We start from the raw sequence: 27,385 nt of genomic DNA, 5'->3' as shown, positions 1-27,385 counted from the left end.
GATAATTACACACAAAGAAGGTGATTTAGCCTCTTAATCTACCTAGCTTTTCAAATTTTAATTACTTTTTAATTATAAAAATCATTACTGTCCCAAGTGTCCTTAATTGGATTTTGGCAAACTTTAATAACATAAAACTTTTCCTTACCTTATCAAGTTCTGGATCTTGAAAAGGAAATTTGCTTATAATTATTTTGTATTCCTCCTCATTTGCTACAGGAATAGGGCTGTAGTTGTCTGCTTCAAAAATATCCCTGGTGAATTAGTTAGTAAAGTGAACAAAATTGAGCACATGTAATTTATTTACAGTATTTTACACTGTTAAAACATGTAAATTAATATAAATTTTACTATCATACTTAGGTGTGCAGGTTTAAAAAGTTATGAGCTGCAATCATTATAATTTCAGACATCCACATTATTTTTAGATGAAAGTACCTTGTATATGTTAACTCTTTATACTCTGTCAAATCACAGAGAAAAAATAGCTGAAAGCATTTTAATATGTATGACATAGCATAATACAGCAAAGGAACTTTAGATAAACTAGTCTATTACAGGGTAAACCATGATGATACTTGTTAATTATGGTAGCCTACATTTTGCCTACACTGAAGCAGATATTCAGTGTCTCACTTTGGTACCATAGCTACGTGTAGTCAATGGAGATGATTCAGAGAACTTCAACTAAGCACGCGGCCACAGCTTTATTTAAGTACCCTCTGGACTTCTCTACTAGTCCATTGACTGTACTAGGAGTCTAGAGAGCATGAGAACTTTAGACACGAGACTTAATTGGTCACTTTCATTTTAAGGTTTTTTGAAATACAATGTAACTTTTTTATGGTAAACAACATCTACACTTTTATATATCACACTCTATCTGCAAACAGGCTTTGGAGTACAGTCCCAAGCTGCTCTGTTCCTGGGTTCGTAATTTACTCAATCAAATAATTCCAAAGAATAGGTGGAAACCAACATGCATTAAAAAAACATGAAGATGTACTGGCAATGTCAGTAGTCTGTCAGGGAGATACACATATCGGCTAACTGTAAACATTCAGACAACCTAAATTAGGAACCTAACGCCCTATTACAATAGCCTAGAGTGATTAGGTTCCTAATGAAGAAAAACAGATGTCTCTCTCCTGCATGTTTGTTGAATAGTGTCTCTTTGGAGACCTTCCTTCTCTCCATTAACTACAGAAACAGTCCTCAATGGCTTTTCTCCTGAATATTAGTTACATGTGATGAATGCCTTAGTCCTACCCAATCTGAAACTCATATACAATATTGAGTTAATAAATTCTTCCAGAATAACAACTCTATTAAAAAACCCAAACACCACCTTTGTATAGTATCTATTGTTTTTTTTCTTAAATACAATTATTTTGAAATACTAACCTGAACAATCCAGACCACTTTTTAAGAAGTGTTTCATTGTACTGGTCTCTAATCTCAAATAAAAGATCAAATAGTCGATTCACAGGAAAACCATAACCCTAAAGGTATAACAATTAACAGAGTGGATAATTCAAGAACACACTCAATTCCTATCATAACACTTCAGGACTCTTAGACAAGACTTAGTATTCAATCTTGTCCTTTCTATAAAACAAGTTATAGTACTTTAAACACACCACTACAATTAGAAGATTATATATGAAAATCTTACCAAATACTTAATGCTATGCTTTCAGTTTTCAAGCTGAAATTTGTCTTATTTCTCTATAACATTTTAACTTGCTATTTATACATACAACTAATCTTTCTTATCAGTCTGTAAACACTGCAAGAATACTTGTCAACGATGTTCATTTGGTCTTCCAGCTAGAGAGCTAAGGATAACAAGAATGCTATTCTTGCTTAAGATCTGAAGTAAAGCATTTACAGAAGACAGAACCATTCACAAATTACAAAGCTAACATTAATTTTGCATAGATATGAATAACTGGATGGTATCTGGATAGCCCAGAATGCATACCTTAAGTTGGTAATACTGAAAAAGAGGAACCAAGGCAAGAAATACATATTTAAAAAATATTATAGTGTAATTTTGTTCTTGATGCATATATATGACATCAGGGAAATCCAAAGCATCACGCTTACTCACCTAAAGGAAAAATTTGACTCTAGGAATTTCAGTTAAATTACTAATATAATACATACCTGCAAAGTATCGGCAAATACTACAATGAGATTCTTCAGTTCCAGAACAAGGTCGGGATCACTGCAATATGACTGAAAGCAAGAAATTTTGGTTTTGTTAAAAAGATTTAAAATATGGGACATATGTTTTCAAAGAATATTAGCACAGGAGGTTAAACTCTCCACCCTTATCCCTTTACCTGACTGCCTTAGTAAAAAAACAACTGACTTATTTGTCTTCACTTAGTCCAGCTACATAAAAGTATTTGTTAATTTTTTATATGAATCATCAGTAGTATAAAAGCTCAGAAAAAGTAAACTAAAATGAGATTCAATAAACATCAGCATGCTGCACTGAGATTCAAAATCGGCAAATTGCATTTATTTCAGTGGAACATAAGCACACATCAAACTTCTTTGCTAAATCAACATCAGAGAGGTTTCCACAGGACGTTCTTTTGAACACTAAGCCTGGGTCTAACTAGTGCTAACTGTGTCACCTCAGACAGTTTCCCAGATGTATGGTGAAAACACTATAAAATACCTCCTAAAAAAGTTCAAATTAGAAATTTGATGGCAAAAAGTCAAGACATTATTTCCTCTACTAAATGACTGAAATTTGATTTTCAGAGGTGTGGAGTCATACAACTAAGGCTTTCACCTCAGCTTCACTATTTGCAATGCTAAATAAAGTAAAAAATATTTATATTAAAATAATTTAAAGCAATATGCTTGTTTCACCTTTCTTTAATGTTTGCTTGTAGCATACTTTAATAAAGTAAGGGTTTGTTTTATAGTACCTCATAAGACAACAGACACTTATCTAAACATTAGTGTGTACTAGGGATGATGTTAGAAAGAGATTGTGATAGAATTGGTTTTGATGGGGGTTATCCATTTTGAGAAGAAATAGTGATCAACAACATGATAAGACATTGAAGAGTTCTTTAGAGATTACATTACTTTTACCCCTTCAATTACCATATTCTTACATAGGTGTATCAATCCATATGCAGCAAATTAACTTGCAAAGTATTTAGCTTAAAAAATGCTGAATATATCTCAATTTATCCCAATCCTCTAAAATTAAAAAGTATGAGAACATCTCACGCATCACTGATCAGTAAAGGTCCTATGATAAAACTACAGTTGCAATCTGAACTTTTTTCCCATTTTTCCGCAGTAGGTATGAAATGTAAAATATTCCTCAAATTAAAGATAATTTGTAATATAAGTAACATTGCATAGAGGAACTGCTTTTAGCAAACATTAAAAAGAGAGAGATAAAACTCTTCTATTTTTTTTCCAACAGTAAAAGTTATATCAATAGTAAACTCTGAAGCAATTTACTACCAGTCAGTCTGAGTGAACAATGATATTCTATTGGTTTTCACAGAGGAATAAGAAATAGCATGCAGCCATTCAGCATCATTGGAGCTAAGGTAGAAATGTAACTTTATGAGACACCCTTTGAATGTACTGAAGATTTTTCTAATACCTTTACTTCAACATAAATGTATTACTACTGTAGCATTGAAGAGATAGCTCCAAGGGTTTTGCTGGTGGAGTTTATTTTGGAAACACAGCATTTGGAATGATAATTAGGAACTATTTCCTGGTGGTGCTTTCAGTGCTGAACTATTCAAACTGATCTAATGAAGAGGTCAGTTGAGACTAATGAGGAAGGATTGCAATAATAACAGCAGATTAACTCTGCATATTCTAAACTGCTGGACTAAGAGAAGGTTTGGAAGACCCAGTGAGTTGTAAATCAGTGGAGGATTATGCAAATAGCCCATGGCTGCAGATCACAGCCTGATACTGTTGGAAAAAACAAAAGCTTGACAGGCTCCCTCCCAAATCTGAGCAATTTTTAATCACAAGGAAAAGAAAACATGAGAGAGGTGTAATTATTCACTTTGTTACTATCCCAGCTTTAACTATACAGAGCTCTGAAGTAAGAGGACTTAAACTGCAATACTGGTAAGACTTCTCACTTACTGAATGTGTTCTAAGAACAGCAATGATCCTGGAAAGGGCCATGTTCCAGAGTTCATCGGTGTATGTTCTAGTTACCAATCCTTGGGTTACATGTAAAATGTGGTCTTCTACTACAAAGAAACTAAACCAAAATAATGCTTAAATTATTAAGTTGTTGCAGAATCTTGCAGAAGAAAGTTTTTGGACAATGGGAGAACAGAGGGTGAATTAAGACTCAATCTAGTAAAACTGAAATAAATCTTCATTTAGAAAACTTACCCTACAATTTGACTGAAGTATCTTCTATAGCCTTCTACTGTTTCATGCTTTCAGTGAAAAAGAAAACAAGTTTAGGAATAGAAATACCACTAAGTATCAGGTACAACCCAAGCCAATGCAAAACCAAAAGTATTGGTTACCATGCTTGACTGCGGCTGCAGAACTAATCTTGCTTGTTTCCTTCTTTGTTTTCTGTAGTAATTTTCAAATATTTCTCCATCACCCTAAAACAAGACAAAAGTAGTTAAAATAAGAACATTGTTGCAGTATGAAAAAGGAATTTCTTAAATTAAAGGCAGAATTCTCTTAAACTAAGGCACATATTTCACCTTTATTCCACACAAAGACCTCCAGCTGACACCAACAAAGTTTTGCATGTATGAAATATGCAAAAATGATCTTTTTCTAAGTAGCCTACAGAATGTACTGTAAATAAAAATTTTGCTCATATGCTTACATTTTGTCAAACAATATTATGCATTTAAAGCAATATTTATGTTTTTAAACTGCAGCTTTCAGAGTATATTAATATTTATAGACAAGGCATAGTATCTATTACTCTATAATTGAAACTCATTGTCTCCTAAAATGTTTCTCTAGGTTATGCAAGAGACTAACTGCATTGTAAAGTTAAGTTACAAAAATGTTTTTGTGGATACAGTATACATCTGAACACTGCCTGCATTCGCTTTGCCCGAGGGAAAAAAAACCCCACATAAGATTTATTTAATATTTGCTTATTCTCTTTGCAATTGGTAACTATAAGGACTGTGGATTTTTATTTTTCTCCTATCATGGTCCTCAAAAATACAATACTCTCTGTGCCTAATGATTATATTGTGAGGAATTCTAGTGACATCCTACCCATCTCATTAAGACGACCATTCAGTAGAAACCATCTGTCCATTTGAAATCGGTGCTACATTGACTCATCTACCTACTGAACACAATGTAATTTGCATGCAAGCAGAATAAAGCAGCTTAGCATTTTTAAGGTTGTTTTTACTTCATGAACCTATTGTTAGGCCAGTGCTATTTAGAATTCCATTACTTGGCCTTCCAAAAATCTTCAAATCAAATTATTACAGAGATTGTATATTACTAAGCCAGCATTACTTACCTACCTTCTTTATAAGATAGAACAAAGAAAGTTTAAATTTAGTATTTTAAGTTCATAAGGAATATTTCATCATATTTAGAAATGCTGCTAACCTAACAAAACCTAAAAGTAAAAAAGAGATTTGGCTTAAAAACAAACAAAAAACCCCACTTGAAACTAAGATGCAAATTTACTAGAACACTTTCTGTTGCAGCAGAACTTTACACGGTGTGCATAATTCATACTAACACATACTTATCAGACGTACTAACCATTCACCTGCAGCCCAAATATTCAATGCAGTTTTCAGATGTATAAAGCCACTGTTGAATTCTACTTCCGATGCCAAATCTCTACTCAGTCCTGACACAAGCTTCTCAAGTGAAAAAGAGTAGCTGTTTTTCCTCAAATGCACACCAAAAATGGAGATGTAAAATATCTCATGATTATTTATAGACTGTGCTATCCTATGCAATCAAGATCAGCAATTCAGGCACAGCAACTATTTTAAATGGATATTCTAAAGCAATCAGCAGCATACAGCAACAGCCCTGATGATTCACTCACTGAATAAGCAAAGGCAAGATAAAATATACTGAAGCAATGCATATGTTTTGCACAGCTTCCAAAAATTCACGGGTTTATATCAATAGAAATAATAAATCAGTTCACATTGGGTTATAAATTCTAGGAATATTGCTCATATATCAAGTGTTGTTTCACACCAGTTACATTTATTTTATATTGCTATACATTGCATTTAGTTAAAAGGTAACACTATGTGCCAAAGGGATCAAGGGTGTTTTCAGCAGATTTTAAATATACAGCGTGTCACATAATATATGGGCTAAAAAAAAAAAAGGTCTTTATATATATTGCCCAGAAGTTTCTAGTCTAAAGAAAGGTTACTTGTCAATAAATACAGTCTATGCTTGTATCTTGCAATCATCAGGTTGCAATCACAAGCTATGTGGTATGCTGAGGTTTGTAAAATCCTGCTTTCTCCTTCAATATGAAGAAGCAGAGCAGAGAACTTTTGTCCTGTGTAAAACCAGAATATTTTCTACAACTTTGTAGCAGAGAGAGAATTCACTAAGAAGGTCACATTTGCTGTGAGTTAAGTCCTTGATATACAAATGTAATGAATAGCCACCTGGTATCACCTCCCCTCCTTTCCTGTTGTCATGAAGTTCTCTAAACTCCAAAAGAGATGGTTTACAACAGGAGGTAAACAAGGAGGACTCCAAGAAGTGGTTAATGCACAACTCTTGATAATGCTACCATGGCTTATTAATTAGATGATGTTGGCAGGAAAGACAGAAGCCCTATTCTGAAGGCATCAGCAACCCTTTTTTTTAAGGGGCTAAGGGCCTTTGGTATCAGAGAGCACTCCAAGTGGTTTTTTGTCTCCATTAAATTTGGAAGCTGGCAAACTTTCTGTGCAAACCCAAAGAGCATATCCTTCGATCAAGGATCCAACATCAGGATCCTTGTCAAAGTGAAAAACATAATCACATATTACTTTTAAATGTCATCTATGAATTTTACTTCCTGTTCTTTTATTACACTAAAGGAAGAATAAGCCAATGTTGTCACCTGGTGTATTTAACTATAAATTTTTTTATTATTTTTCAATGTTATTTCACACTTACTTCCTCTGTAAAAAGAAATGGTCCACTCTTTTTTAATAGTTCTGGCAGCCTGTCTTTCTGTCCCTCCTGTTCTTTTCATTGAGAGAAATAATTACTGATGTAATTACTGATGCTTTTGTTTGGATTCCTTCTTCAAAAAAAGTAACAGTGAAATAACACTTTGAACGTTATTTCAAGATATAAGCTTCTACGTTATACAGCTGCAAGTGTTCTACAGAAAGAAGATAACCCAGCCTGAATGCCTGAAGCCAGGTCCAGCTGAGATTGTAGGATTAGCAATACTTAAAAGCAGATCATCTATACACCCCTGATACTTGTATAAGTAATCTGACTTCAAAAGTAACTGAAACATAGGAAAGGTCAGAAAATAATAAATAATTTGTTACCAAGTTTCCGCCAAATTTTTTTTTGTCCTTGTTAGCTTGTGCTAACTCTTTTACCGCAGCTAAAATGGGCTATTGTGTCTCTGCCACTGAATCCTATCTAATCTGCCTGAGCACAGTCTGTCACAATCCTCAGTTTTTGCTTGCTATTTTGCTCTACTATTCCGATTTCCATGATTCAGACTGAATATTCCTGTTTTGTAATATTGATCATATCCTCCCAAACATTTGGGTAGCACGGAACACTTCGGGGAACTGCACAAGTGCTGATACCACTATTGAAGCAGACATGCATATTTTACATATATTCTTAAGAATACTTACGTAGTTAATGTCTTGCTGTGTGTGCTCTAATATGCACATAAAATAAAACATGAGGCTGTGCTCTTAGTATCCATATTCTACCCATCTCAGCTGGTTCATCCAGAACTACCACTACTAGAAGCAATATGCTTCTAGTATGAAAATTTGAAAATGAACATTCAACTTTAGAAAGTAAAATACCTTTTGAAGTCACCTTAATACATACCAAAACTGAGTAGATGTGCAAACACCTATAGACAGGAGAAAAGTCTACAAGATCTTGAGCAGTTAAAACCTGAAGAAGAAAAGGAAAAAGAAAAGTATATAAAGCATAAAAAAGCATATAATCTGCAAAATGTAATACATTACCAGCAGAACTTTTCCAGTTAATAAACACTTCCTAAGACACCTTACTAGTAAGGAATTATCCTTTTCTTTTAAAATCTCTTTTAGTGCCCTTAATTTTACAACTGCTCAACTTGATTTCTTAAAAATTTAGAGATTTAAGGGAGAATTAGTAGTTTAGTAGAGTTTGAAGTTAGTAGGCTAATGAATCTGAAGTTCAGATGAATATGGAAATACAATGGGGTTGAATACAAAAGCATGACCAAATTGGGACCAGCAAAAGTCAACTCTGTTAACAGGTTTTATCACTACTAAAACTAGCATTTTCACAGAAAGTGGTAGAAGCAGTTTGCTTTAATGACTAGAAGAGCGACTGCATCAGTCTTTTTCCCAGAAATTTCAGGACCCAAAAATGGATAGGTTCTATTACAAAAGAGTAAATTAATTGCTCAACTCTCCCCTGTCCTTGTATTACAGAACTAGATTTTATTTGTGTTACAATACCAGGCTCCTTTCACTGTGTTTTAAGAGCATCAGATTTTAAAGGTCTAAATACTTGCGGTTTTATTCTATTTATGAATATTGAGTATTTGGTAGCTGAAAGAGTTCTAACACAAGCTGAAGTCCTCAGCACAGAAATGCTGGCTTTAGCAATAGCAGAATATTCCAGCAGGCAACATATACAGTACCTGCCCACTGTAAATGATAATGTAAATTGCAACTGAATTGCAGAATAATTACAAGTTCTATCCAATTGAATGTTCCCAAACATGACGCTAAAGCTAGGATTAATACAACAAATATTTTGGCACCATTTTTCCCCCTAAAATGCTGATCTGGACTGGTGTCCCCGAAGGTGTTCTCTGGTCCTTTCTAACTAATGCTGACAATCTACAGACAGTGTATTGCAAGTTTTGTTCAATAAATCTACAAAATTCACTTTAAATAAGACGTACTGATTTAGTATAAAGTTACCTCTTCTTCGTGTTCATCGTCTTCTTCAAATGTTCGCTTCAATGTAATTTCATTCTTGGATTCCAAAATTCTGCTTCTACCTACATGCATATTCCGACCATAGTTTATGTTATTCTGCTTCTGAAGAGCGGTACTAAAGGTTTTCTGCTGCTGTGCCTGGTTTAAAAGCAGTAGCAATAAAGAGGGATGTAATGCAAACTTCATCACTGATGAGTATATGCTACATCATGAAAAACAGGTTGTGTTACAGAACACACGTCAGTATAACCGCAAAATGTATGTTCTCAGCCTACACCACTGATTTGGTCCTTAATCGATTTGGGATGATAAGTTAGTTCAATGGCTGATTTCTGCATATATTTCCCTATTCCCCAGAATGCAATTTTAAAGGCAGAAAAAGTTAAAACAGTAATCCGTACTTTTCCTGATCATAAACTGCAGAGAATCAACATTTAAAGGAACTACAGTTATCACAGCGTTTCCAGCTATTTGTTTGCTGTGTTCGGTTAAGCCTTAGTGAGCAGTCAGTTGGAGAAGCCAAATGCACTATCATGTCCTTACTATTGAAAGAAACGCAACAAGGTAGCACAGTATAATCTTGCAATTAAGTTTCATTTATAATAATCAATGCAGCATTTTACAAGAACCTTAGATGACAAAATGGCAACCCAACCTGAACTCTGTCCAACAAAAAGTCAAATTAAAACTTTACTTGCTCTCCAAATAAATTCTAAAAGCATTAACTGCTTTAAAGCTTGCCCAGTTACCAGTGCTTTGAAGTGGCAGGTTATTTTGTGATGGAAGAGGCAAAGTCTCCATCTGTCCCAATCTCATCCTAGTTCTCACCTCAGTCTTCTGTCCTCTCCCCTCTGTAGTGTGCCCTCTCTGGAGGGTAATATGCCAATATCCTGCCCTGTATTAGTAGTACTGTAGAAAGAACTAGGCAGTTACCTCAACATTTCTTTTAGTCTTACTCATCCTTGCCGGCTGGGCAGATGGGCTGCTCTTTGTTTTCGTGTAGTAGCTGCTCAGTTACAGACTGTCTAGGAGTTTACTACTCAAAGTATTTCACAATTCTTTGCAACTTGATATATACAGCATTTCTCCTTCCTTCCCCAGGGAGGAAACTCCTTCTTGTGTAGGACACAGATACAAATTTGGAAGGAAAGTTTGATGCTAATGAGGTGTCACGCTGCTGCTTCCTGTGTTAGCCAGGGACTGCTAGAACTGACAACTTCATGTCCAGGAGAAGAAACTACCCAAGATGTTAGCAAGCATTTCACAGCTCTCCATCTGTACTCAAAGGTCTATGTGATGACTATAATCCTTAGACAAATCTGGTAACAGGACTGAAGTAATCCTGTTAGGTCAGCTTACCTGCTTCATGGCAGTTTCCCCAATTCTGTCAGAATGCTTTCGAATACTCTCTAAGAAATCCTTGAGATCTGACATGGATATTTCTTTTATTTCTTCACGCAGTTTTGGAAGATTCTCTATCATTATCTGGCAAAAACGGTATTGGCTAACTCTAGGAAGATACAGATTTTCTAGCTGTTCCATTGTTTTTAAAGCAGAATAGTATCTACAAAGAGATTAAAATCAAATTATGTAGTTTCTTATCAAATTTTAATAAAATACTTCATCAAATATATCAATATCATACACGCAATCAATATATATCTAATTAAATTACTCTGTATCTATGTAGAAAAATTAAGACACAAAAGGTCATCTATATAAAGCTTTAGTTTGGCAAAAACAGTGAACTGTCAGAGTGACTCAGTCAAGAAAGAATTTTAAATAGGCTCCTATGATATTAGCTGTTCTGACCAATAGATTGCTAACACCACATGGAGCATCTTGCAGAACAGAGACACTAGAGCTACCTTCCCTTGTAGATTTAATTTATTAGGGTTTTTCATGAATTCTTTTGTCTGAAACACAAAGTGCCAATCACCCAACATTGCAGTATACGCACTAATGAAAAAAAAGTCTTGGAAAAGTGTGCCTGTATGCATCCTCCTTCTTTAGGTATATGTGAACATATACACACGTCCACAGCCACCCTCTTTCCAGCTAAGGATGGTGGAAAAGACATGTATACACTTATCTCAACCAATATTTTTTCCAGCAATATATCACGTTCTGCTGTAAACCACAAATCTATTTACTCTTCTGACTAAATACAGTAAATCCCACCAAGAAAACAACTACTTTGAACAAGCATTAAGGTCAGAAGCTTTTAAAAAAATCAGAACAACAAAGACGCCATAATTTTCTCTATTCTTCCGTGTTCTGTTAGCCTACAGACTATTTGTAGCAGAAATATGGAAGATACAGTCTAAGACGGGGAAAAACAAAACACCAAGAAATACTTCCTCTCAAGTCCATACACCATGCAGATGCTGTACAGTACATTTGTAACTATGTTGTGAAATTTTACATAAGGGACAATGAGTTTGAAGAAATACTCAAAATTCAGCATAGAAAGTGATTTAACTGCAAAATAAATAAATAACTAGAAACCAAAGAAAGACTCAAACAATTTTGACAACAGAAAGCTACCAAATACTGAGACATCAACTCTATCTGTTCCTACAGTTATTTACCTGTCTTCACTCTCAGTTCTCTCATAGATCACAGGGGTTGTGGGGCCAAGACTTACTTGCTAAAACCATTCATCAACTCCATGTCTGCAGCATATAAGTAAAATTCTGTCAGTTTCAGTTGATTTAGGGAAACATTTAAAGAAGGAAATTTTAATTGAGGGAAATTGGTTCTCCATGCTTCCTCTTATAATCAGTAGAGAGATGAATACCACAAGGAGGTGATTCAGAGCTGTCAGGCTTCTATATGCCTGTTCCTGAAGTCAACACTTTTGGAAAAATGCCTATTGTAACAGAATAAGGTGAATCTGTGCCTTCTAGCTTGGTCTTGAGTGGGAAAAGTAGAAAAACTGAGATCAGACTGAGTTACCTTGCTGTTAGTTCCAACCCTTTCTTTCCACAAATACAGTGTGATATCCTTAGCCCATTTTTAGCTTTTCGTATTATAACCTTAGTTCCTTTTTCCTTCCTGAAAGTCCTACGCAATCAGTATTGGAACATTACCAAATCATTTTGAAATTAAAGAGCTGAATATGAGCAAAGTCCCTTCAAATGTTCAAGAAAACCTGGAAAAGTGTCCTTTCCAGTTCTTTTGCTTCTGGATATTACTTTGTAGATAGGAGTGAGTAAACACTTTCAAACTGAAATATAATTCAAGCTGCTAGCTGTAGACAAGCAATAATAAATCATTAATACTTCAGTCGCAACTTCCTGTTCCATTCTGAAATAAACACATTGTTTTGAATTTTCTCAATCAAGACATGTCTAAGCTAACAGTTCGGCATAGCTGGAGGATGGGAAAAAATCTTCTCTATTATACCAGAACACAACTGCTTTCAGGAGACTGCAAATAAAGAGGTTTCAAGTGTAAATTAGGAGCTTTTGTTTATTATATACTTGGTTTATATAAAATATACATAAGGCAACAGGAATGCTGCAGATAAGAAGGGGTCTGGGGGGTTTATGTGTGTGGTTTTTGTTTTTTTTAAATAGTAAATGACCAAGAGTGCCACATGGTGAGACTTCTGGGGAATAAAACCATAATAGCATCAAAATCGTATAAAAGGTTTTTATTTAAATTATATGGATCAGCTTATCAGAACACTGTTAGTTCATCTGGAAGGTTTTTGACTGCTGTCTCTAAGACCAGAATTAACATAATCCATTTTAAATCTATTCGAGAGTCCCTTACTAATTATATACATATACGGAGCTCAGCACCTTGCCCTTTTAACATCTGTTCTGATAAAGACTGAAGTCTTATTAATTTGAAGGTCATCTGCAGGTCAGGATTTAAACTAAGAAGTGTTGCATATAATTTCATGGAATGATGTATTTGTATATTTTGCTTTAAAAACATTCCATAGATTTAACTCAATGCTGAAGATTTTGACAGTATTATTAGCTCCTATCATATATTATCAATATATGTAAAGGTAAAGATTGCCCATTTGACTATAAATGAGTTGAAGTATCTTCAATGTTATTTTTTTCATATAAATATAGCAGTCTTCTGTCTATTCTTCTGAGCTAATCTTGTAAGAATATGTTTCCTAATGCAAAATTTATAATGTAAGCTTTGAAACTGAAGACACAAGTTTGAAACACCAGAGGTCATGTGATAAGACTGTCCAGAACTGATCCATGTTGTCATCAGAACCAGAAAACTTTAAGATGAATTTTACTAACAAGTCCAAACTATAAAAAAGGAAACTTCTCAAGCCAGCAAGAAGCAGGACTGGAAAAAACAAATGAACAAAAACAACAAAAAAACCCCCAGAAGATTAATATTAGCATTTTGCATCACCTTATTCTAAAATTGAGCTCGCATTTTACAAACTGTCCAAGTCCCAGGCACCGAGTAGTCAGGTCTGTATTAGAATTTGAAACATCACCACACAAAAAATCCAAATGAAAAAGAAAGTGATCATTACTATAGTGTACACAACTATTAAGTTATGCTTTAAATGACAAAGACAACTTCTAAGATTTTTAGCAGAGGACAGTCACTCAGAGGCAGTTAAGAGAAATACCATAACTTACTAAAAAAGCCCCATCAAGTTAAACTAGAACAGTCAAGAAGCTACACAGGACAGGAGCAAGAGGAACTCAAAGGCTGTGAATTTTACTGAGAATAATGCATTTGTATGTAAGCCTTTTGAGTAAAGAAACGTGTAGGCACATCCCAAAATTTCCTGCTGAAAAAACACGAGGAGAGACAATAACCTTAAAATTCTCATTTTATTTTAATTAAGGAAACAAACTTAATTTACAAAGAAAAAAATAGTGTTCTTCTCCAACTTTTGTACTTCCCTCAGAGGCAAATACTGCATACTCCTGCTTACTACATTTCCGTTAAGTAAATATGAAAAATCTTTTGTACTCTACCAAACAAATTTAAGGGAGTTCATTGGAATTTTTCAATAATACTATGGAAAAGTCACATTCACAGAGATCTTGAAGATGATATATTGAAACTGCAATTGAAAACCTTTCGCCACAGAAACAACTATTTATTTATTTATTTTGTTTTTTCAATCTAGTTGCCTTAACAATTCTAAGCGTAATTTTTAAAATTCTCCAGCATACCAATTTTATCAGTTGCCCCAAAGGACCGTGAATTGAGATCAAGACACTACAAACTCTGAAATTTCTGTAAAGTGAGTCAAAAGCTCACTATTTCTGAAAACCACATTAAAGAGTTGCTGTGTGAAAAAAACAAGATCTGTGGAATACCTTTTTCATCCATAATGATGTGATAGGAGATTTTTTTTTAAAATGTAAATTATCGAACAAATAGGGTTGTGAGAACAGTGAGAAAGAAATCAGCTGACAGTTCAGTATCAAATATATATTTTGATGGGTTTTTTTGCCAGACCAATGATACCTCTGGGAAATATTAATTTGCAGTTGGTAAAATCCAGTGCTTCATTTTGACATGGTTCCAAAACCATGCTGAAAACCAAAATTAAATCACCATCAGTTTTATCTGTTCCGATATCTTTCCATATAGACATGGGTAGAACCAAATTATATAAATTATGAAGTTTTCCTATTTGCATCCTTTATGTCTTAAAGTTTATTTGAATGCTTGGAAGGTTTACGCAGAGAAAGGTTGCACGACTGTCTCCATGAGACTTAGTAACCTAAATAACTAATCAACTCTGGCTTTTTTCACAGTTCAGAAGAAAGCTTATAGTAAGGTCACAAAACAAATACAAGTCTTTCATGGCAAAAAGCTCACTCTGAAAGACCACACTTTCTTTAGTCCTTCTCACAGGAGATTTGAGAAGATTCACCAACAATCTTAGCAGATTGATTTATTTAGTTATTTTCATTTTATGGTAGGTTTGGGTTTGTGGGGTTTTTGTTAAATACTTATTGCGTAAAAAGACTTGCAAAAACACCAGTTCTAACAATTCCCAATTAGAATACAATCTCTTGAAGCAGCTGGGAACTTTCTCCAGAGACACACATCAAAATCCAAACGCGCAGATCATGGTAACACAGCTGTATAAAACACGTGATGATCTTAGCTCCAACTTAAAATTAAAGATCTAGGTAGTTCAGTCTAAATGCAGACCCCCGCTAGGTGTTTTGGAAAGCAGTGGAGAAACCACACCTCTCCCTTCTGCTTCCTCAGCTAAGACTTTATACCCTCCAAAACTCTTTCCAGCCAAGTGTGTCTGTTTAGAGTAGATTCTGTGGTTACTTCCTCTCACAACTATAGTTCTTGTCAACTTGTGTTATGCATGGCTCAGGAGACAGATAAATAAGATGCAGAGCCTTTCACCTCTAGGTCATCAGTTCAAACATAGCCCATGTTCATAGGGACCAAAAGTTGCTATCAATAGATGGCTTTTTTGACTCCTCAGTAAGCCTTCATTCTATCTGCAAAAACCATATGTATTCCAGATCCAAAATCCTGCATTACCTTAAAAGGCATCTGCCATGCAGAAAAGGAAATGGAATTCCAATTGTTATCCTAAAACAACTGTCCCCCCAAAATACAGAATATCCACACTTTCTTCTTCCCTTCCTTTAAACATCAGAAACGCTCGTTTTATTCATGGTGCAAGACTGTAAGACAATGCAATAATGAAAATATATTCTAAAAGGCTGCAAGCAGAGAAAGTCAAAAGAAAAGAGGTCTTTTTTTAAAGACCAATGAAAGCTTTGCTGCATTAACAAACCTCAGTGAAGGTTTATGAGAAAAATTACCTTTGTCTAAAATAAACATTTGTCATTATTTTGTTAAGACAAGGATTGTGAACACTGCTCTCTCTGACACTTCCAGGAAAGCTTCACAGCAAAACTTAGGTAGGTTAGTTTTGAAATTCCTCATATCTGCACACATCAGCTATCAGGTCTGTGCACTGATGCTATGGATGTCCTTGCTACTGCTCAATCACTTAGTGATAAAGGCCAAGATACACTCATTCTTTGGATGTGTTGCCTGCTCAGCCACAAGCAAATTACCATTTGAATTAACTGCCAGTTCCATGGGATAGCCACCTCTAGGCTGTATTATAGGGAATTGTAAGTCACAGGCAAAGTAGTAACTGTAGTGTAGCTAATGAAAGAGATATCTGAGCTGGAGCAGTAGCCTGCAGCGGAGTCTAAACCTTCTGCACTCCATGTGATTTCAAGGTATGGTACATCAAAGCTACGGCATCTCCCCCCTCCCTTAGATCTTTTTATGGTATGACAATGACATGTCCAAACCCCTCAATTCAGTACATCGTCCTTTGACTTTTAAGATTTCCTGTCTGGCAACTCCTTCCACAGGAAAATTATCAGATCTGAATCTCTTAAATAAATAGAAATTTAATTTTAAAGAGTTCTGATGACTTCTCAGAAAGCACATCAACCATCAGTAGACTCTACAAAACTACTAGTGAACATGGAGTCAAAAAGCTAAAAGCCATCTGCAATTTTATCTCACCTAAGTGATCCCTCCATGATGACATTAGGAACTATAACTTCCCTTGCAATTCTAAAACCAGGATGCTGCTTGTCTTGCTTGACAGAGCAAGGGGATGGTAGAATGCAAAAGGTAGCACACTCTACAGATCACCTTGCAGAAGGAAGCAGGAAGTGGTGTGATTCAGACAGCACACCCTGCAGTCCGCTTCTGACCACAGTAGCAAGGGCAGTGGACTGTTTACATTTTTCTGCTAAGCTACTCCAAGAGCACTCCAACAACACACTGCTAGCTATGCTAAGCAGACGTCAAACCAGTGTCCTGTTCAGAGGAAACAGTGTACAGTAAAGCTGATAAGATCTACCACACTGGTTCACATCTAGCAAGTTTTGATTGTAGTAAGAGAGAGCATAGTGCTGTAGCTATCAGGCCAATCTTAAAGCTCTTATATTTCTGCAGAAGACCTCCCAGACAGCATGTGTGCACAGGTATCATGTAGCACATACACCACTGTCAAAGATGCATTAGATTTGCTGCAATGCTGATCTGATGCGTACAATAGATATGATGCATTTTGGACATGTCTCCACACTGGCTTTAGAGCTGATTTACTCATACACAGTGGCCATTGCTGAGGATTTTCAGATGTCCAGCAGTGTTGGCTATCCAGACAAACAGTCCAAAAGTAAAGCTAGATTATGCAGTAGCCCTGTAGACTCCTGACCACGTGTAGCTAGTTCCAAATGGAGACAGTCAGGTCCAGACAAACTTGTTTAGCTGGAGCTCGCTGTAGTGATGCCAGGTGCACAAAGACGCAATGACAATGATTATGAATCCAGCAAGGGAAGACACAGAGCAACTGGCGTGACTGAGGCTGTATAAAAAGCAGGTAGGGATGAAGGTGGCAATGATGCTGTAGAAATCATGAAGAAAACAGCAGCAGTAGTATTCCTGGAGTGGGTGTGCATGAGGTGCAAGGCAGCAGCATCAGCCCCAGTGGGACAAGATGACAGCTACATGGAGGTAGGAATAGCCAAGCTGCCACAGAGAGAACTGGGGATACTGGGGTTACAGCAACAATGAGTGGCTCTCTGAGAAGGTTGAAAGTGAAGACACAACACAGGAAGGAGCAACTGGTCACATACCAGTTAGAAACCATAATTCTAGAAATTTATTTTTAATTATGGTTTTAATTTTTTTTAACAAGTCAATTTGTCACAGAGCAGAGGAAAAGCAAACCACAATACATTTTCTGCACTTCATTCTCACAGTCCCATGTACACAAAAGATTAGCATAGAGATACCAGAGAGGTCTGAAGAAAGGTATGTGGACTGAAATGTCATTTTTTCTTGGATTATGAATTTGATTTAAATACATCATGTTAGATTTATAATATATAAATGTACTCTGAAAGATCTTTGCTCCCTAAGGATCTTATTATTCTTGCTTCTTAAACTGTTTTAAGTATTAAAAAAATAATACACTTGACATTTTATAATCATAGTTTCACTGCATGTCACACTCATTTAAGTAAACATTTTTTTCATGGCAATCACTAAACTCCTAGAAGTCTTTCTATTTAATGTAACATTTGTTCACTTGCAGTGACATTCTTGAAACACAGACAAGGTATTATGAAGAGAAGACTACATGTACCAAGCTGCAGGACTTAGAATACTTACTTGTCTACATTAGTGTTTGCTATTCTATCAGTTTACTTTCAAATGTTGTATTTTACACATAGAAGTAAGTTCACTCACCTTTTTACATTCATCTGTTCTTTCAGTTTGCTGTACATTTCCAGCACTGCATAAAAACAAGCAGATTAACCCATGGATCTTATTCTGGCTTTAGTTAGTAAAAGAGGAAAATATATACTGTAAATGGCAAAATAATCCATAGAAATGGATATGCTATATTTAGCTTATTTAATTCCAACTGTAGCATAAAAGTAATAAAACTAGCAAAAAATATATCTAGAATGCAGTTAAGAAAAAAAAAACTGAATTCTTAACAGCTTTTAAATGAAAAAGAATTAAAAATAAGCAAAACAGTAGACACTATAAATATCAAGCATATTCATTCACTTACTACATACCATAACTTTATCTGCTTTACCAGTCTGTGACCTGTCTCCATTAAATGGCAACAGTACCACCTACTGTACTCATAACAAGTCAACAACAAGACTTCACAAAGAAAAATTATCAAATCTGTTTAATACCAATGTCACGAGTAGGACAAAATCCTTAATAGAGCTGTGTGCAATGCTACAATATTACCTTTCTGAAACATCATTTAGAGTCCTTATGTTTCATTTAAAAAACAAAAAGCATGTAATGAGACAGAACTAAAAGTACAATGTTGAAATAGAATCATTAGTATTTTCCATGGAATTCAAACAGTAAAAACTACCCCTTAAGCAACAAATTCACTGTTTATCATATTAAAAATATTACTTCATTTAAAGCTGTGTGGGGCTACATTGCACCATTTATATGTCTCACTGTCTTGTCACAAAGTGGCATAATTGTTCTACATCAAATATTGTACGACATAGAACCTACGTGTTGACATCTTTTTAAAACCTGTTAATTGTTTTGTTAAACTGGATGTTAACAGCACCACAACTTAAAAAATAAAATTCTTTTGCATTTTGACTATTGTGACTTACTTTATTTAATTTGCCACTATATTTAGATATAGGTCGCTCACCTGGAAGACACAACTGTAGTTTTTCCACAACTGTTGTAATATTCCGTTGCTGAACTCTGCATCGGATGATTTCCTCTGTTTGGGCTATCACCTTAGATACGTAAAAAAAAAAAAAAAAAAAACAACCCAAAAAAACCCCACAATTAAATTATTCAAATAAATATAATTTGCTACAAATATTCATAATGTCCATATAGGAAGCACCATTTTCTCACCTCTTTCCCAGCATCCTGAAGCCTTCGGTTGGTATCAGTAACTTGGACCTTAAAAATAATTTCACCTTTGTTAGACAAATATGCATATATTGCCCTGATGTGACTGCTCACCCTTGTAATCAGATCATGCTTCATGAGAAACTTAGAACAAAGAAATGCAAATTCAAATTAACTCTACAGCTTGAACTTGAACTTTTGATCGCAAAGGGCTTTTGTTAACTTCAATTACTTATGACAGTTCTTTCTAACAGATTCTGTGGCAAACTTCTCAAATTTACTTGGGATTTTTGAACTTTCCTTGTTTCTGTAGGTCTGTCAAACAATTCAAATCATTGACCCAATTGACCACTGGTCCCTTTTTGATAACCTCAATGAGCTCTATGGGCCATTCATTGTCTGTAAGAAATGGTGATTGCATTTTATGGTAATTAAACATTCATACTTTACTGAATGCAAACACTGGGTGGTTGATTAACATCAAACGTGGAAATCTCCAAACCACAGCAACATTTTAATGCTGCAGGTGCAGGCAAAGCTCGACCTCAGATTTTCCCACATAGTAAGTGACTCATTAGGTCATCATAATAAGGAAGCACATTCTAGTTTATTAAAATTCTCATTAATTTCTGAACAAAGATGCTCAATGACCTCATTGACGCTGTATTTGGTCTCTTGTTATCTGAATATCCTTTATATAATGCTCTTCTAATCATAACCTCTGATGAACTATGCTCATTCTGTCTGGTGTGCATATTTTATTCTCAAAAGTGTAAAGAGAGCTAAAAGGGACGGATCTCATAATTCACTGCTCTGTGTTCTGATTTGGGAGTAAATATTAGTTCTCATTTCTAATGAAAACTACTAACTCCACCTACTCTCCTACTCATTACAGAGAAAAGAAAATCTATTTTTCATGCATAATTGCAGTATTTTTATTTTTCTAATCAAGTTTTTCAATTTTTCTAAGGTCTGACATATAAACACGTGATTAGAAAAAGACCTCCGTAAGAAATACTGGTTTTACTATTTGTTGTTCTTTATCTTCTGAAAAAGCCTTTAAAAAGAGCAAAATAATTTTGGTAACATTTTCTGAATACATACATTAAAGAAAAAATCAGAATCAGACCTAATAAAATATTCAGCTTTGTAAATGTAAATTACTGGATCAGGCAACACAGCTCTAATCACAAATCCTAAATAATCACTTCTAAAAAATTGTTGCAAACATCAGAGTGTATGTGATAATCACTAAATTATTTTTCTTCAGTAAAAGAGTCAAGTCCCTTCTTTTAAATTCAAAGACAATGATATATGAAACTCTGAAAAACTAGTTCCTTACCTTTAATTTTTCTGCATCAGCCCTAACTTTAAGAAGTTCTGTAATAGCATCCACAAAGCCCTGATGGTGAAAATTGCACATCTTTTCTATTTCCCTGTCATGGTTACGTATGCAGGCATCTAGTTTTTCCATAAACCTCTGATGTGCATTTGGTTGGTCATCATATACAGACCTGTTAAATACAAATAAGAAAAAAGTTTACTTTCCCCCAGTTAAAAATAGTATGCAAGGATCTTTATTGAAATCTCTCAAAAGGAAAATAAAAGCACGCAAACTTGATGTTACGGTGGCATCATTTGTGATCCACTCCACCAAAATCAGCATTAAAAGAAAGAGATGGCACAAAACGGAGAACTGAACCCAGCCCTTATGGCATTAATCCAGGTGCTTAACCAGTTACATCATGGTTGACCTGAGCCTCACTGGTCTGTTACTTATGCCCTAATGCTCAAATACGGGTACAAAAGAATCAGTTTCTCCAACCACCTCAAATAGCATGGATCGCATTTCCATCAAATTCCACTCTTTGCTAAATATAAAGAAGTGCAAACATACAAATTTGCTTTTCTGGTATTCCTAACATCAGAGTTATCCAACTAAATCAGGGTTGGATGCTTCCAGCCAGAACAACCAGAGCACTCTGCAGCAGCAGCCGGACCCCTGGCGGAAGGCAATCCCCACTGCTCCCTGCCTTCTCTTACCCATGCTCAACGTCTCCTAAAGCAAAACTATGACATGCACAGGCATGAGGCTGCTACCTCAATGGCATCTAACTTTCAGGAATGGCTAAAATCAGGTCTTTTAGTTTCTTTTACTCATAGTTTGAATAGTACACTTATAAACCTCAAGCAGGAAACAGGACTCCAGAAGTTACCGGCGCAGTTTGTTGAGCTGCATCAGAAATAGAACACTGCATGGAAAACTGCTCAAGCATCAGAGATGGGGGCAGTTTAAAGCTTTAGACTTTAGCAGAGGAAGCAAGAAAAGAGGTATTACACAGAACTGTACTGGAAATCAAAGTTAGGAAGTCTCTCAAGAAAGGTAAGGCAAAGGCAGTTCTAAAATTTGATTAATAATTTGATATAGCAACAACAGCAAAGACAGGTAATTTTTGAAGCAGCTTTTCAGATAGAATGAGGGGCAATATGAGGATGATACAGTCATACATATACAAACATGTTTGTACTGCAAACTACAAGCATTCAAAAAAATCAGGAAATCAAAAATCTTTACAGTGCTTTTTTTAGTCCCTAATTTCCTTTCATAATGACGAAGTTTTCTCCAGAAATCCATAAAGAGAAACTGCTTTAAAAAAATAATAATAAAAAAAAATCTTAAGATTGGGGAAAAAAAAAGCTGAAGGTCCAATGGTCTCAATGCTGCTTGGTAAGCAGCTTAAGTTCAAGACCGAGGCAACAGTTGAGTCAAAGCCTCTAAAACTCTTGAGTAGAGAGAAAGTACTTCCCTCCCAGTCTTCTCAGAGAAGCATGATTTCCCGTATTCGTCCAGATCCTCTGTTCTAACCAGACAGCTGGGCTCTGCCAGGATCTCGGGTCATCATCACCCGTTCAACAAACCTATAGCTGAGCGTCTGACAAGAACTTGACCTTGAAAAGACTCTTGCAACTAGATTCTTCATCCTTTTTGAGTTCCTTTTGAATTTGGACAATATACTCAGAGAAGCCAATGAAGTTAGAGAAATGAGAAAGGTAATAAGCTGTTCTACATGCCAAAGGAAGAAAGCCAATTCCTGATAGCCTGCTTGCTATAGATACTTTCTCAGGAAAAAAAATCTATTCAATAAAATATTCCTTGAATATACCCCTTTTTCAGTTCAACAACTGATGTTGTAGTACTCCAAAATACACAGTACAAGCTGGTTACATGAGTGCTGCTCTGTCTCTATAAGAAGAGGGTCAGAGATGTTGGAACCTACAGGGTGGACACAGAGGGACATCCACCTGTCTCCAGAGTACCGTTCCTGGAGAAGAAATAAAAAGATTAGGAGGACAAGAGGCATCAGATAGTGCCTTCACAGATATCGGACACGCATGAGCTTCCTCTGAATGGGCTGGACTCACTGCTAAAGCAAAAACCAGAAAAACAGTTCAATTTATTACTGCTTCCTTGAGCCTTTTATTTAAGGATGGAAGGAGTCTCCAAGTTTAGGTCTCCTTTCAATGTTCTCAAAGGCAAGTGAGAAAGCAGTATCATTATCACAAAGATAGGAAACTTCCATCTGTTGTTGTGTACTCATAATGGTAAGTTGCATAACATAACCATAAGTGAAAACAGCAGTAAAACACAGATGACCAAATATATCTAAAACGATAACAAGACTGTAAAAAGACGGTGCAAGAGGAACTCCATGCTTGAGTCTGCACCACAAACTGTCTTTGGTGGTAGCAATGCACTGTCTTTTTAGACTTAGTTATTGCCTGATGATTTTGAGGTATTCAGTAGCTGCAGGTTGGCATGGCTGTCTTTCTATGGATTTCAGATCTGCCAATGCTGGCAGACATGCTGTTAAAATACTAAGAGAGGAAAATAATTTGTGATCAGGTGTCAAACAATTCCAGACAACATAGCCAGAAATTCTGGAAGCACATACGATGTAGCATAGGCAATGCAGTATTCACTGTTATAAAAATCAGTATTCATTATTTTTTCTCAATATTAAAGCTACTTATACTTCAGCTTAATGATGATAAATAAAGTACTGATTGATAATTCTCAGGGGTATTATCACAATATTTAGTTCAAAATCATACAGGGAATAAATGTTTAAAATTGGGGGTGGGGGGAGAAATCAATACTGTGTACATCCTGACACACTGCCTTAACCACAAGATTACCTAACCTTATTAAAATAATAGTTACTATTTTATATTCTACATTGTACTGTCTTCTGCACAGACATTAATAAAATGGTGATTTGTGATCTAAAACAGTATTTTGACAGAGCTCCTTAAGATTCACTAGTAGTATAAATTCCATACTAATTACATATGTAGACAGCTCCATCTTGTGGAAACAATAACAAATTAATCCTCTTCAGCATACTAGTGAAAAAAACTCCCGAGACAGAACTGCTTACTTTTAAAGAAATAAATCAGCACACTATTTAAAATAAATTCACACTTTGTATCACAACTTTCTGATCTAGGCGAGAAGTAAGAAGATGAATTATGTTTACTAACTTCCTTAAGACACTGTACTCTTAGAACACTATACACGTGCTATTTCAGAGGCTTCAGAAGGAAGTCGACCTAAAGATCTGGCCTTTTTGAAAGTTAAGTGCACTCGAGAGAGACATGCCACCTCTGGCCATGGACAGAAATCAGGCTTTTTCTCAAAACCGCAAACACAACTGAGGCAATGCATGCCTGATTTAACCATTATGGAACATCACACATAGTACAGTATGGTTTATTTCTGATACTGAAGCTTATTTTCCATACATACAATTAAAAAAAACTACCTACACTTATCTAAATAAAGTAATTGCTACCTTTGAATAGTCATCTGAAGGTGTCTATTTCAAGAGATTACAGCACTGCAAGCAATCCTGATAGCAACTCTGCACTTTTCAGAGCTAAACCATCAGGCAGACAAATCATATCGCAACATCCTGGAGAGAGACACAGAATCCTGAAAGCATCCAATAGCTAATTCTTTTAAATTACAAGACAAAATTAACAAAATTTACAGCACACACACACACAGTTCTGTGGGGAAGAGACTGAGGAAGTGGTAACCCTTCCAGATGCATTTCTTCAGGAGATGACTATTACATGGAATTACACCTACCCTAAAAATCTCTCTCTTACTTTAAGTTGCTTCATATACATCAGTGTGACGTGTCATAAAAAGGGGCAAACATGTAGGATATGAAGAGAAATTTGACATGTGTAATATATAGTTCTTTCAATTTTTGTTTACATTTATACAGCTCTGAATGAGGAACCCCAAGGATCCTCTTCAGCTTTATGGGCCCCTGAAGTGGATGCTGGTGGTATGAAATACAGCACAAAGCTGAACTGAGCCAAACTGAAAGACATGATCAGTTTGTATTACAACTGCTTTCAACCTATGATCTATACAGCTGGAGGAACCTATAGACTACTAGTGGTTGATTCACACCATGAAACTCTGAAAAGCAAGCTTTTTCTCAGTATAAGTCTTCACACTGGGAAAAAAAAAAAAGAAAATCACTGATGTTGGAGACAAAAGTTTGTACTTGATTTTGGAAAAAAAAAAATACACAATGTACCATCTTAATTTTCAATCTGGAATGGGAGAACATTAACTTGAGTGACTAGTTAGACATCAGTACTGCGAATCAGTGATGGGGCAGGTACTATTTTCATTCCTAATTGATGGAACAAGCAGGGCACCCATGAAGAGCACAAGCAGAGCTGAAGGATTTTTCTGGTAATGTGTAGTTTTAGGTTATTTATCTGTATTTCCCAGAACTCTGTATACAGAAAGAAACTTTCTTTTCTGACTCATCCCAACAACTGGACAATATGAGTCATATTAATGCCAGTCTAGGTAAATACAAGATAATGCAGAAAGTACTTGAAAGAGGAAAAAAAAAAAAAACCAACAAACTAGGAATAGTCAGACAGCTTAACCTAAAGGAGAAAGATGTCTCAGCCACTGGCTCAATTTTATTGCAATAGGAGTATTTTTACCTTGATCTTTCCTTACCAGCTGGGCTGAAGGGAGAAAGACAAGCATAAACAGATTTGAATTCAGGTCTCAATAAAAAATGAAGGAGCATTTTCAGATATGCAACCATTTTCCAATTGAAGAAAATCAAACAAGGTTACTTTGTACCATAAAAAAACCTCACTAAAATTTTTGTTTTCAAAACTAAAACACGGTATGAAAAATATGTATTTAATAGGTGTTATTGACTTTTTTTTGTGTGTTTACATGCAAAAAATCTGTTGAAGCACCAGAGGGCACCATTCTATGCACAAAAATACAAGCCATTGAGTAAGCAAAAAGGCTAATCTCCAGCGAGCTAAAATTCAGCCAAGAATCATAAAACCCCACCTGCTATGAATTCCACCTGACCCTTCACAAAAATAATAACAATTTAAAAAAATCAATTACCTTCAAGTCATCTGACCCATTCTATAAAGACAACTCCATACATATGCCTCATCACTCTAAACCACAATCATAGATCTGTTCAGAAATGGTTACAGTAGCTTCAGAAATATATTTCTGCTATCATTTCACACAAATACTTTCTGTGCATGCAACCAGGACACGTCATTAAATGCCTGAGTGCAAATGGGATTAAAAGGGGGATCAGCATTTCACTAAGGAGGAGGAGGGAAATAAAAAAGTTATAGGCCAAAAAAAAATCATAAGCCCAGAAATGAATTTAATATATTGACTGGACTACTGAAAAGGTAGGCAAAGGAAGTGCATATAGACTAGTAAGTATAAAAGGAGAGGACCCTAAAACTATTTTTGAGAGTTCAGCAAATACCCCAAATTTGCTTTTTCCCTCCTTATCCCCAGTCCTCACATCTATATCATCTTCCCACTATAAAATGAGAATAATCAGAAACCCAAACACAACTTCCACTGTAACCTACTTGGTGGGAGTTTAGCACAGAAAAGTGAATTGCAAGAGTAATCAGAATGAGAACTAAAGTAATTTTGTCCCTCATACCTATGACAATAGCTGTAACTTTTCAATGGTAAGCAGAACTGCTCAGTATTCAGGATTCAGGCAAAAATGAACTTGAAGAGTTTATTTTATTAAAAATAAAAGCCCCATACTTTTATAAGAAAATAATAATTCAGAAGATAGTATGAATTCCTGGTTGGTGATAAATAACTGTCAATTAAAAAACATTACTAAAATGGTCTATTAGATAAAGAAAAAAAATTACCAAATTCCTTTTGGGTTTAAAAAAAATAATCTATTATTTCTTGAAGGTTTGGAGGGCTGGTTTTTTGTGTGCATGTTTATTTTTTAAATGGGCAATGATTTGATTTTTAATTGCAACCCACATCCAGGAGAAACATCTCCGATCTTATGGAGCATTACAGTAAATTTTTAGAGTGAACAATTCTCTTCCTAGTAGTCATTTATAATAATAGGTTCTAACAGCAGCAAAGAGTCTTAAAATAGATCATCTATTTTAAAAATAGAAAAAAAAAAGTCAGAAAATAAAGAAAAAAATACCAGTCTTTTTACAGGACAAAGTAGCTCCTCGCTAATGACATGCCACCTTCCACCATTTTCACACACCCCCAACCCATCCTGTTCTGTCCCATTTCTACGACGAATTGCAGGTTCCCCACCCCTGCCTACATTGCCACAAAGTCTTTCATTTCCTGATTACACAAGATACATGAAGCAATTACAGACTGTATACACACATTTCTTTCA

At 35.4% G+C, this 27,385-nt stretch overlaps 1 protein-coding gene across 14 annotated transcripts in view; it reads right to left on the bottom strand.

Moving 5' to 3' along the window:
• EXOC6 (exocyst complex component 6) overlaps nt 1-27,385 on the bottom strand; it is a 95,697-nt gene that overhangs the window by 54,695 nt on the left and 13,617 nt on the right. For all 14 annotated transcript variants that reach the window (XR_012836341.1, XM_075758232.1, XM_075758240.1 and 11 more), the window contains exons 2-14: nt 20,965-21,136; nt 19,626-19,673; nt 19,411-19,501; nt 18,456-18,501; nt 10,542-10,746; nt 9,165-9,320; nt 8,071-8,139; nt 4,548-4,631; nt 4,408-4,454; nt 4,150-4,270; nt 2,170-2,241; nt 1,405-1,502; nt 149-254 (exon numbers count right to left, since the gene is read on the bottom strand). Coding sequence is in view for 13 of the 14 variants with exons in the window: in XM_075758232.1 (XP_075614347.1) it covers nt 149-254; nt 1,405-1,502; nt 2,170-2,241; nt 4,150-4,270; nt 4,408-4,454; nt 4,548-4,631; nt 8,071-8,139; nt 9,165-9,320; nt 10,542-10,746; nt 18,456-18,501; nt 19,411-19,501; nt 19,626-19,673; nt 20,965-21,136 (1,315 nt within the window). In the remaining variant the exon portion in view is untranslated. The remainder of the gene's footprint in view (nt 1-148; nt 255-1,404; nt 1,503-2,169; nt 2,242-4,149; nt 4,271-4,407; nt 4,455-4,547; nt 4,632-8,070; nt 8,140-9,164; nt 9,321-10,541; nt 10,747-18,455; nt 18,502-19,410; nt 19,502-19,625; nt 19,674-20,964; nt 21,137-27,385) is intronic.

The sequence above is a fragment of the Balearica regulorum genome, chromosome 7 (genome assembly GCF_011004875.1).
Source record: "Balearica regulorum gibbericeps isolate bBalReg1 chromosome 7, bBalReg1.pri, whole genome shotgun sequence".
In the NCBI taxonomy this organism is placed as follows: Eukaryota; Metazoa; Chordata; class Aves; order Gruiformes; family Gruidae; genus Balearica; species Balearica regulorum.
The sequence above is the reverse complement of the archived record's forward strand: the minus strand, read 5'-3'. Positions and strand labels throughout refer to the sequence as shown.